General features: G+C 37.2%; 1 protein-coding gene across 1 annotated transcript in view; it reads right to left on the minus strand.

Moving 5' to 3' along the window:
- Positions 1-12,789, minus strand: part of LOC134000981 (RNA polymerase II-associated protein 3-like) — a 16,080-nt gene continuing 3,291 nt past the window's right edge. The window contains exons 4-18 of the mRNA XM_062440510.1: positions 12,011-12,159; positions 11,608-11,667; positions 11,437-11,493; positions 11,117-11,326; positions 9,706-9,897; positions 9,077-9,131; positions 8,867-8,957; positions 8,623-8,764; positions 8,297-8,401; positions 6,806-6,914; positions 6,513-6,711; positions 6,103-6,177; positions 5,571-5,673; positions 4,361-4,470; positions 1-3,555 (exon numbers count right to left, since the gene is read on the minus strand). Coding sequence (XP_062296494.1) covers positions 3,420-3,555; positions 4,361-4,470; positions 5,571-5,673; positions 6,103-6,177; positions 6,513-6,711; positions 6,806-6,914; positions 8,297-8,401; positions 8,623-8,764; positions 8,867-8,957; positions 9,077-9,131; positions 9,706-9,897; positions 11,117-11,326; positions 11,437-11,493; positions 11,608-11,667; positions 12,011-12,159 — 1,793 coding nt within the window. The 3' untranslated portion in view covers positions 1-3,419. The remainder of the gene's footprint in view (positions 3,556-4,360; positions 4,471-5,570; positions 5,674-6,102; positions 6,178-6,512; positions 6,712-6,805; positions 6,915-8,296; positions 8,402-8,622; positions 8,765-8,866; positions 8,958-9,076; positions 9,132-9,705; positions 9,898-11,116; positions 11,327-11,436; positions 11,494-11,607; positions 11,668-12,010; positions 12,160-12,789) is intronic.

The raw sequence follows: 12,789 nt of genomic DNA on the forward strand, positions 1-12,789 counted from the left end.
ACTTTAACTGGACATACTTTATGTGCAGAAGGAAGTAAATACAGATTATAACAGTGTTTTTATAGGTTTTAATTTAAATATAATGATTTTAATCTTAATATTACTCTGTTGTGAGAGATTGTCTTTGATTTTTTAGATGTGTTTCCTTCTTTCCAGGCAACCACTTACAGAAGAAACTTCATTTTCTGTACAAGTTCAGTTATACCACAGTGAAATGAATTCACCTTTAATATACATTTGAATATGATTGGAAATAGAATACATCTCCACTAAATGGTTGTGAATGAGCAGCATGTCAAAGCACTGATATTGTCCTCTGAATCATCCACAAGACTATCTCAACATACAGCAGTATTAGGTGAACGTGGACTGTTTAATCTTCCGTAGGTCTCTGTTTAAGGCCTACGGCGGATTATCAGAGATGTGTTCATCAAGGATACACAAAAGACCTTTTCCTCTTGCCCATTTCTTAGCCATAGATACTCCACATCCAGGCATGACAGTGTGAACAAAAGACTAGACATTAATTTATCTTCTCTATATGATCCTGATGCAAATGAGGAAAATGAAAGCACACAATCAATTCCCTAATTGGGTTTGCGCTATTTTAACTTGTTAAGGGGGCCTCTGTCTAGATTAACGCGAAGGTCAATTCCTCATTGTGACAATTACTGTATTCATTTCACAGAGCAACAAAGGGATCCAGCAAGCGTTGGGAAGAGGCTGCAGTTAACCAAACGCTCCCCCCCCTCTATTGTGTGAGTCTGCCATTAAAAACATCTTGTTAATCTCGGTTATCACACTTAGTTTGATGCAAAATTATCCACATTTTGAATTAAAGCACGTTATGAGTCACTTTTTAAAACTTCTAGATTGAATTTCTGGTAGAAACATTTCTAAAGAACAAAAATCTTGACATTTAAAATTTGAAGATACTCGATATGTTGTTTCCCTAATCTAAGAAAACTCAGGAAAAAACTGAAGTGTGTTGCTCCAAAATATACACACCGACATGTTTGAAGTGTCATTCTTTTCAAGAGGCCAAGCAAACAGCAGCAGCCCTACCGGGAGGGTTATGAACTCAGAGCGGAGCCTGTAAGCTGAGCAGCTGCAGAGCTGCAGTGGAGCATTTATTTTAGCTTCCTGAGAAGCAAATCAGTCTGTTGATATACAGCGTGAGTCAGCTTCTCCCTCATGTCACATCAATAGTTTATTTACCAGCGGAGAGAAACCACAGAATTAGAATAAAAATTACATTATGTATCCCTCGCTAAAAGCACCGCATTCAATTACTTCAACTGAAAACTTCTCTTATGTGGCTTCAGGAGGATTTTGCTGCATATACGCACATTTAAAAGCCAAGAGTGAGAAAGAGAGAGCTATGTGACATTTCTGCTGGTTGACTTTCTGTTACTATGTTTTTTTTCTTGTTTTTCTTCTTGTTGGGAGGGAAAGGGGGGAAGGAAAAAAAAAAGAGAAATCTGTTAAAAGCTCTGCAGCCTTTTAACAAGATGCACTTAATCTTCCTGCTGTTTGCTTTAGTTAAGTAAGGGATTGGCTTTGCTTTGTCCGCAGCAGCCTGGAGTGGCGGGATGTTGATTCCTGCCGGTGTGTGAACCCTAACCTCTTATCAGTCTTTATCTGCATTTCAACAAGATTCTAGTAATGCAAAGCTGAGCGGACCAATAAGATTAAATATGGACCCATTTTGCAAGTTAGTCATGTATCAACCGCATGTCCTAGTGCTGCCTATGGGTTCAAACAGAGTTCATGGTATTAGTATTACAGGCCTTTCATGCTCTGAAATCTCACACAGATCAGAAGGGCTTTGTGAGGTATGCCACCATCAGCCAATTAATGCCCACTAGTACAGCTGCTCTGACTGTAAATTCAAAACTAAGCACTTTTCACAGCTTAAATTACTTTTTTTTACCACTCCAACCTCGTTTTTCGGTAATTATTCAGCTCTTAGGGAAGGTTTAGTAATTCACACCCCAAACATTGCATAACCGGAGTCGCAAATGTGACCTCGAGTCAAATAACAAACCAGCTGGAAATCAGCAAAAGAGGGATCTAACACAAATCCCTCCCACATTAACAGCGAGGAGACAGTCGGGTAGATTGAAGGGAGGCATTTTAGGCTTAGAAGAACCTCGCTTTAGATAAAATCTCAGGGACAATAGTTACTTTCAGGCATTTAACTTATACTCAAAAAAAAAAAAACAAGACAGAAAGAAAGGATGCTCTTCTTTAACCGGCGTCAGTGTCTCATTCAAGGACACTGCAACAGGATACACAGCTGCAACAAGATTAATCTGGTGTTTATGTGGCGGGACAGCCCAAAACCTCTGGGTCTCTCATCTTCAAGTCACGGCTTCCTCTGACCTTCGAGTGATATCTCAAATTACACCGGGATGCACGCTCAGGCCTCGGTAATCCCACTCACAGATCAAGCTTTAGCCTTATTCTGCTCATCATCAGGGCTGACTTTATTATTCTTTGTAGTGAGTCATATCAACGCTCATTTATAATGTTCCTCCTACACAAACTCTTTGGTCATGCACTGTATATATATTAACGTTTATGATGTTACAGTTATGAAACAAAGTTGAAGCTTAAATCTCCATCTGGGTGTGAAATAAAGATACCACAGTGCTACTAAAAGGCACTTACTGCATGACCGTTTGTGTCCAAACAAGAATAAACTTTTAACACATTCTCCAACAGACCGGACTTGACTACATTTTAAATATTTACACAAGTATTAAACTGAGCCATTAGTCCCTCCGCACCTTTAACATACCTTCCCCCCCCCCACACACACACACCTTTAACACTTCCTAGCAACCTGATTTCAAAGCACAAACTCAAAATTAAACATAGCACGTTAAAAGTGCCTTTGGCTTAACTACTAATGAATCACAGCCTTTAAAATAAAAGCAGAAACCGCCCTGAAGAAAAGGGGAAAACATACACTGCTGCCACCTAGTGGTGACTGAGAAACAGAAGAAAAATCTGTTAAATCAATTTAAAATGATGCAATGCAACAATTTAAAAGATTAAGTGTTTCAACACAATCTTTAAAACAGATTAGATCACAAAACATATTTAAGGTGTCCACTGTATAAAAAGGCACATTAAATCAATAATAATATAGTAGACTATGATGTAATCTTGTGTGACCTTTGTATTTATACAAGTGGTGGGCCATCATGGTGCTCAAATGTCCAAACATGACACGAAATGTGAAATCCAAACAGCGTTACTCTACTGCAAACAGAACCATAACAGGAAGCATCACAGAAACCAAAACTTAGTTGAATGAGAAGCCGTCTGGTTTGGGCTCCACCACCTCATCAAATTTCAGAGGAATCGCTGCATGCTTATTATTCATCATATAATTTTTTCCCCCTGTTTTTCTACATGTGATTTGTCGGCAGTTTACTGGTGAATTTATCCTTGTCGATATTTTTGTGCTCTGGGATGTGTCTGTAGGTGCAGTCGTGCCTCGTGCAGCCCGTGGTCCTCCAGAAGAAGCACTCCTTCTTGTAAACGCTGCAACAAAAAAAAGGGATTTGGTATTTTAAATTCCATCCATATATCCATCAGCATTAAATTACTTTTTGGCTCAAAATGATGGTAACAAACAAGCAAACTAACTAGTGTGAACAGAAAATGTAACACTAATTCTTTATATGTTTTGTTGAAGTTAGACTTGTGTTTTTTGAGCAGGTTTTAAAGAGCAATCAAGAAGAGTGTTGTCATCTGAGTTCAAAATTAACTAAGTTAACTACTAGTCACATATTACACATCCACTGTGATTCATTGAAACTACAATAAAACCCGATGAGTCAGTGGGTGAGGTGAATCAAGTTAGTTTCCCTCCTCTCTTTTCTAGGGTTTTTAACCATTTTACACTTGAAGATATGAGTAAAATGTCTCTAAATTAAAATGTGTAACCACCTATAAGAGGAAAGTTACACTAAGCAGTTCTTTTCAAGCTGCCAGTTTCACTTTAAACCTTTTCATTATGAGCTGTTGGGGGTGGCAGGGAGACAACAGTTAATAAACACCAGGTGTGCCAGCTGATTGCTCAGTTACATCAAATCAGGCTGTTGTCCAAGACCTAACCTGTTTGTGAAATTGTGCAACAACACAGACCGAACACTTAGAGCTCAAATTACCTTCGAAGGCTCTCAAATCAGTGTTTACGGTTTATATCTGCTGAGTTAGTTTCTGTCAACTTCTATCTGTTCTTTTATGATGGAAAGCTGATCCAATATGTGCTAAATATTCAATTAATGAGAAACACAGATTTGAAGAGATCATTACAGAGGAGAAAAAGGAAGCGTGTTCTTACGTAGGGCGTGAGGAGCAGGGTTCAGTGGCAGCCCATTTGGACATTCCCAGTCCAACGGGTATTTTATTGGGGTATCGCACTGACAGAGGAGCGCCTTCTACCACCATTCCCTGAGGAGGAAACAGAACATATTAGTCACTTTTGTCTATTTCTGTCACTTTTCATGTACTCCGTGGATAAAAGGGGTACTAATCTGAAACTGAAACTGTTTTCTTAAACTTCTGACCGAAACTGGTCCCATAACACTGTATATTTTTTAAGCTACACAGAGTCACTACTTATTGATCATGACTTGAAAACATTAATCATTTATGTTTGACTGGTTTTCCTCAGCAGGTAATGTAACCAGACAAGTGCATATTACAAAAATCACTGTAAATTTGTGGTTTAGTGGGGGTTTTTTTGCATCAATTTGGCACAAACATAACTGCACTGGAGAATCACACCGCCTGGAAAATGAGAGAAGCTCAAAACAAATGATAATATTTACATCAGACCTGACTCATATGGTTTGGTGGGAAAAAATAATGGTTGGTTCCCGGTTAAAAATTGCTATTCCAAGAGTGGAAAAAAGCTGCAGTAATTAGTCATTTCTTTAGTAATGAACAATTAAAATAGGTTTCTGATTATTTTCCAACTTCCTGTTTTGTGGATGTGATCATGACTATTCTGACTTATTACTGAAAAAAAAACTCTGAACTACTTTTTCATTTCTTTAAAAAGGAATATTTTAAATTTCTCTGTGAATTAAATCGCTCTACTTTTGCAGCCTGTAACTTTGGCTCCAGCTGAAGATATTTTCAGTATAATTAACACTTTACTGCTGATAGTGACTGAGTAACATGCCTTTCAACCAGCTCATGCCACTCCCTAGATGAAGATTACTGTTTACAACAAGACATGGCACAAAAAGAAAAACTAGGCACATCCAAAAAAAACTCCCCTGCTGTTTCATTTCCTGCTACTGTGCAACGTTTCCATCACACAAATCGAAATAATAGAAATATTGTACAGCAAATTAGAGAAACAGTGTGGGAGCAGAGAGCAGTGTGCACAATCTAGATATGACATGACACAAAATAGTTATATTCTGTGTACTTCATGAACCAATAATTCCAGAAATGCAGATATTTAAGCTTATTTTAACATCAAACTTCCAACATCAGCTAAATACCTAAAAATATAACATTAAAAATAAACGGACACATACATTGATACACTTGATGGCTGTGTCGCAGTCTTCTTTCTTGGTGTAGTTCACGAAGGCACACTGGTGCTCCAGCAGCATCTTAATGCTGTAGACCGTCCCGGCTCTAAGAGAGAGAAAATTAGTGTGTGAGTACATGTGCATAGAGCTGAAGAAACTCAATTAAATGTTTAATATCCCTGCAGGGCGATAAGCCTCATAGCCTGGAGTCAGTAAGAGCAAATACACATAAAAACATAGTATAGTACACTCAAGTTGACACACTTAGCAGCTGTCTGATGGTTAAACCCCAAGAACACGGCATCAATCTTCTGTGTGTGTTTGTTTTATCTTAAATATTTGATGGATCTAAAAACCAAAGCTGTTAGATACATTAAATCTTTCTGCTTTCTGACGTTTTATTCTATACTCTTAAGATTGCCCCTTTTTGAAAATTATTTCTATCCTTTATTTACTGGAGAACATCTGATTCTGATGAAGTGCTGAATGAGAACAGGCTGAGAGGAGTGAAGGAGGTCAGACGTTGGTACTTCACCTGCTGAAGAGCTCGTGCAGCGTCGCGTAGGTGACGGCAGGTGCCAAGGATCCCACCCAAATGGGGAAAAGCTCCCTTTATAGAGGAAAAGAGAGTTTTAAAAAATCTGTTCTTGGTTTTTTGACTATTAGTCAGACAAACCCGACATTTGACTCTGGAAAATTATAACCAATTTTTGACAATTTATAGAAAAAAATATTAAAAGAGTTGGCAGATTAATCAATAATGAAAATAATCCTTAGTTTGCAGCCCCAATCAAAATCATGCACAAACATCCGGTCTTGTATTAACATTAAATTCAGTAAGTGCTGCAATTTAAAATCTTCAGAGACACAAAATTACTGAAAATCTGAGAATGTCATATGTAAAATCAATGCTTAGTCCATGTAAAAATACACATGTGAACTTACGGTTTCCCAGCGGTCCTTGATAGAGGGGTCGGCGACTCAGATTTCGACCTGCTTTGGTCCAAACTGTCCGACTCTTTGATCTGCTGCGCTCTGGGACGGTTTGGTTGTGGTGCGTAGACGATCCACTCTCCCTCCTCCTCGGTGCCTTCTTCCTGCTGCACCATCAGCTGCTCCATCTTCTCTCTGCTGGCAGCGGCCACTGAAAACAGCCGACCAATGGTGTGAGAATCCAAAATACACAAACATCACTGAAAAAGAATTTATAACTTTGAGAAACGTTGAGTCATCTTTACTTCGAATAGCCCGACCAGTCTCAGTGGCAGACAGCGTTTCGACAGCTGCCTCTAGCGTGGCGTGAGTCTTCAAGGCCTCAGAGCTCTGCGCCCAGGAGAAGCCCATTTCCTAAAAAGAAAAGACAACCTCATGAGCTGACATGATACCAACATACAGACATTAAACCGATACTCTACTCTTACTTGGTTTACAGCCTCACAGCAGACATTTTGACTGGTCATAGTAGGAAAAGGCGTTATTAGGCATTACTAATAACATTTAATAATGATGGATCTGCTTTATTCAAGTGTCTCAATGGAAGATGACCTGCTTTGTATGTTGATATGTAATCTGGATTATCTGGAACACATTTTATTGCAGGCATTAATGCACTCAGGAAGCAATGTGATTAGATCAACCAGACCACATTTGGAGAAAAAAAAAAATCATCCCAGTAAGTTGAAAGGTGACCTAGCCCCGCCTCTTCCTGCCGGCTATAGCAAGTCTTGCAACTAGCAGGAGCAGCTAGACGTATTCAATCACAAAGGAGTGATGTGGAAATGAATGACGTCCATATCGTGTCAGCAGTTTCCTTGACGTGGGACACGCCATGTCTGTTGATAAGTCTGCCAGCTCTGCCCAGCTAATTTGCACATTGAGAGCTGATTGCAACATATTTTAATATCAGGTTTAAATGACTCATTGGTCAGATGTCATTATCCAGGCTATAAACCCAGATACAGATCACATGTTAAAACCAGGCCGAGGTTGAAACCAGGATTCTGAAACTGAAGCTAAATTTAAATCTGCTAGTGCTTTTCCTGCTGTGACTGTGACATAACTAAATATCTCAGAGGCCTACGAGCACCTCAAACTCCCAAATGAGAAGAAAAGAAGAAACATTTTGTGTATTATTGTGTTCAGATCTTTTCGGATGGATGGATGCAAAGATTCCCATGTTTACAAATTAAGTGTTACCATGGCAACATCATCTGTCAACTCAGAGTCAGTGGAGTGAGGGTTACAAATACAGCACATTGACAAAGTAACGCCATATCTGTGTGTCAGTGTGGGTTTAATCTCACTTTGGCTTATGAGATAGACAATTCCTTAGTATGAAATGTCAAGTCAGATATTGGAGCTTTTATAAAAATCTGAGTTTCCTAATCTAGATTATGACTCAGATGTTGACTTGATACTATTTAAAAGTCAGAATGTCATTTTTACGATAATTCTGATATGAAATGAACTCAGCATGAAACACAATCTGAAACTACTGTGTATGAAACTCAAGTTAAACAGGGAATCAGTTTTTTTGACATCGTGCTATGAACATCCGAAATCAAATGTTACCTACATACTTTCATTTAGAGCCGACAACAAGTCACCACCAGCAGGTTTCATACCAGCTGTGAGTGTTTTCTACTCAGCCTCTGTGGTTAGCAACTGTCATGTTTTCACTATCGGTAACCCCTCTCCCCCCCCCCCAGTTATTTAAGAGCTCTTCCTACCATGAGGTGCAACGTCTGTGCTCGTTTCAGCTCCTGCGAGGCTTCCTGGCTCGTACTGTCCAGGTTCAGCACCTCCTTATAGACCAGCGAGGCCTCGTAGTATTTCTGCAGAAGAAGAAATCAAAGGCAATAAGTAATGATTTTAATAAAACACTTTAACCTTTATTATTTTGCTTTAATGTTACATTTAATTTCAGTATTTCCTGACAATCTTACACATTTTAGAGTTTTAAGTATCTTTTTTTAAATGTCACACCGGATGCAACATAAAGAGAGAAAAGCAGAGTATAAGAAAAGTTAACTGAGATACAGAAGCAGTGATTTACCTTGAGCCCGCAGAGAGCTTTCCCTTTCCTAAATAAGCCTTTCACCCAGTTTGGCGACATGGAGAGTGCCAGGTCAGCATCCCTCAGAGCGTTATCGTACTGCTGCATCCTTTCATAGCAGAGGGACCGATTTCCAAATAATCTAAAAGCACAGAGAAAACATCATTCACTGTCATTAATAGTCAGTGCCGCCGGGTGCTTTAATGTAAAAGTACGCTTGAGTCAGTTTAGTTCAGGTTCTTACTTAAATTCTGTTGGGTTGTATTTAATGGCGTCGGTAAAGCATTTGACTGCCGGTCTGTACTGTCCCGAGGCGGCCAAACGATTTCCAATACCTGGAAGGAAGATGGACAGTAGCTTTAGTACTTTCACCTTTTCTTTTTCTTTTTTTACATCAAAGTCTCCATGCAAAGATGGTGATGGGGGGAAAAAAAGAAAAGGACAAATCCCTTACCTGCCAGCTCTCTACTTTTTTTTGCATATTCTTCTGCAGTGAGATCCACTGTTTTCTGTTTCAAATTAGAGTTATTTTATTATTCTGTGAAACATGCTGAGCTCTAAATGTAACACTGAATATGAATATGTGACTTTATGTTATAATTTCATTCAGTATAATTTCATTTCAATATAATTTTCAACCAGTAATTATACAAGCAGATTCACACAGAAATATACAGAGATAGGAAAATAGTTTCTAATCTGAAAATAATTTAAAACACTATCTGTGATAAAAGATATCAGGCTTCTACCAAGTATTTCATACCATTTTAAAATTTGAGTGAAGAAGAAATATTTTTATTCAGCCAATATACATTTTTGTTGAGTGTTTGACTCATTTATTACAAATAAATAAATAAATCAAAAATTCACATTTAATGTCATTCACCGAGAGCATATGTTCTTCAGTGTTTTGTAAAGTTGGACCATTAAATCATGTGATTGTAATTTTTTCTCTATTAATAAAAAGTGTAAAAACTAAAGAATAAACCCTCTGAAATGAAAATGATGTATAGAGACTAATTATAAGGGGATACTGTGAATTATCAGATTATGAACAGTATGTAAGGGTCAAAGTAATCCCACCTCTTTAATGGTTTCCTGTTTCTCTTGCTTTTTCTGAACTTTAGGTTCTTCCAAAACTTTTGGTTTTTCTTCTTTGGGCTGCTGAACCTCCTGTAATTCTGTTTTTTCTTCTTTTGTCTTCGTCACAGGCGTCTGGTTATGTTTTTCTTCAGGCGCCGATTCAGCATTAGTAGCATTATTTAAATTCAAATCCTGTTGAGAATAATGAGACAGGGAGTGGTTGTTTTTTTAGAGAATTGTCACGTCATTCCCAAAATGATGATGAAGAACAGGCAGCAATATGTGATTCAGCAAATACTGTAACATGAACAGATGCTAATAAAATAGGCTTATGGACTATGACATGCAGCGTCACTGGTTCAAATCCAGTCTGGGACCTTTACAGTGTCTCCCTCTTCATTACTCTCATGTCTCTCTACTAACCCTATTTAATAAAAGGCATGACGTGTCCCTAAAATTTGTTTTTGATTTTTGTGACCGAGGCTACACATGCAACCAGACAGTACACGTACAACTTGCATAAATTATATAGTCAATAGAATAAAAATGCATATGATTATGTACATATGTTGATAGTCTGTAGTCACAAACCACCAAAAAAAACAATAAACAATCCCTACAACCGTCCCATAGCTCACCAATAAACATCATCACTCTCCTCCAGAAAATAAATAAATAAATAAATAATGATGATAATAATAATAATAATAATAATAATAATAATAATAATAATGAATCAGAAATGTGCTACATCTATTTAGAGCAAAAAGGAAATTACTCATTTCAACCAACTTTAAGTATTACAAGAAAATGTAACCTAGGCCCTGCAAACATTCAGGCTTTCTGAGCTGCACTCTGAAGAATTTGTATGTTTCTTCCATCTTTGCTCTTTGTGCTCGAGCACCAGAAGCTTCTAAAGTTAGTACCTCATAAAATTATATATATACACTGAGCTTGTGGGTCGGTTTTCATCCCCTTACTAACAATGTCTCTGCAGCAGTTAATCCCACCAACAGAACTCTCTTCATATGCAGCGTTAAACTAAGCGATGTGTCATCATTGAACAATCAAATGTGTGAGTATGTTCGTCTCAATTATTCCAGAAACAGTCAGCAAACAGCAAACGTGTGCTCAGTGCCTAAAATGTTTTTTTGTAACTCAGCAGTTGTCCACAGCTGCTTCCAGCATCATGTTGTGAAACCAGGCTGAACCATTTTTCTGGCTTCACTTCAAAATATTTTCCAAAGCTATTTAACAAACTCTCTCTTCAGCATAAAGTCACATTGCACAGATTAGGTCACAGCTATTAAAATGACTGAAGACAGAATATCCTTCAAGTTCCTCATTTCATTAAAAGAGACACGTTGCTTAACAACGTGACATAAACTGAAATATAAAATCCTCCACTAACCTTTTGCTCCCCATCTTCTTCTTCTTCTTCTTTATTCATCTCCTCAACACTTTCTTCTTTATTTTTCTTGCTGCTCTCGTCACATTCAGAGACCTCTGATTCATTTTGAGATTTACCATCTTCGGGAGATTCACTTGCTTCTGTGTTACTTTCAATTATAGGGTTTTCTTCTTGATTTTCTGAGGAGTCAGACTTGTTTTGTTCTTCCTCCTGAAATTATAAAATCATATTACAAATAATCATGTTTAAAAAAAGTTATTTTAGTTATTTCCAGACGATTCATTGTAATTCACATTAATATTAGTAAAAACAAGACTTACAGGTAAAATGTCTTTAACTGCGTTCTCCTTTTTCTCGCGCTTTTTCTCTTTTTTACGCTGTTGATAGAAAGAAAAAAGTGTGCTTTGAGATGCATACAATTAAAAACCAACCAGTGTTTCCCTCCCCATGTTTTCTGCTTTATATTACATATAAATAATGTCAACACTGACCATTTTCTTACGCTTGTTCCTGTCTTTACGTCGTTCCTCTTCTGTTTGTTTGTCAGCTTCCTAAAAAAAAAAAAAGAAAAAAAAAAAAAAGGAAATCAGTGTGTTAACCAATGCTCAAGAAACTCTTCACACATTTGATTGTGTATTGAGGATAAATATTAATTATTAAAGAGGACCTATTATACTAATTTTAATCTCTAAATGTTTATTTTTGGACTCCATTAGAGTAAAAAACTGTTTATTTATCATCATTATTTATCTCAGTGTGACGACCCCCAAAACAATGGAAAAATGTTAGTGGAGCAGTTAACTTTATATACACGTCTGAAAATTAGGAAAAGCATAATAGGTCCCTTTTAAATTGAGTAACTTCTTTACTTAAAATGACATAAAAGTGTAGTACCGCATCAGGGAGCTGTTTAATTCTTGGATGTGGCTCTAAAACCTTGTCACCAGCAATTGGTGGATAAAACTGATCTTCGTCGTCTTCATCATCAGTATAAACGAGATCATGTTCCAGCTCTTCGTCAAGGCCTCTAAAAAGATCTAAACCTGCAAGATGTGACAAAAACACAAAAAGCTTCCATTCATTTATCGTAATTCTCATTTGTTTCATCTTTTCGAGGTGCTGAACTGTAATCTCTCCAACATGTACGGATCTGTTAGTTACATGAACAGAGGCAGAGCTTCTTTTTTTATCTGGAAGTGAATCACATCCCATCCCACTTCCTCTTCGCTTCACTGTTTTGATTGTGTTCATGAGAAATGTACCATTGCTAAAGACTTCCATTAAAACACTTCTCATAATGTCTTGGAAATGACTCATAAAAAAAAACAGACATTAAACAACATTAAATAGGACGCCATCTTTGGTTAGACAACCGAAAACAAAAGTGATTCTCTGAACACTCATGTAGAAATCAAAAATGTTGTTTTTATGTCCATGTGGTTTAGTCAAATTTAAAAAAGGGGTTAAATGTATATAATGTCTGCTTTTAAACCATTTTGAGAGAATATATAAAAGGATTATGGCAAAAATGTCTAAGTGGTGTAACCATAAAAACGTTGTACCAAATAATTCAACTTGATTAAAAACAGTAAATTCTCAATATAACACCATATCAACTAGTCTGGCATGATCTCACATTATAACTTTTTATATTAAATAAAGGTAATGAAATA

The sequence above is a fragment of the Scomber scombrus genome, chromosome 19, assembly GCF_963691925.1.
Source record: "Scomber scombrus chromosome 19, fScoSco1.1, whole genome shotgun sequence".
NCBI lineage: Eukaryota > Metazoa > Chordata > Actinopteri > Scombriformes > Scombridae > Scomber > Scomber scombrus.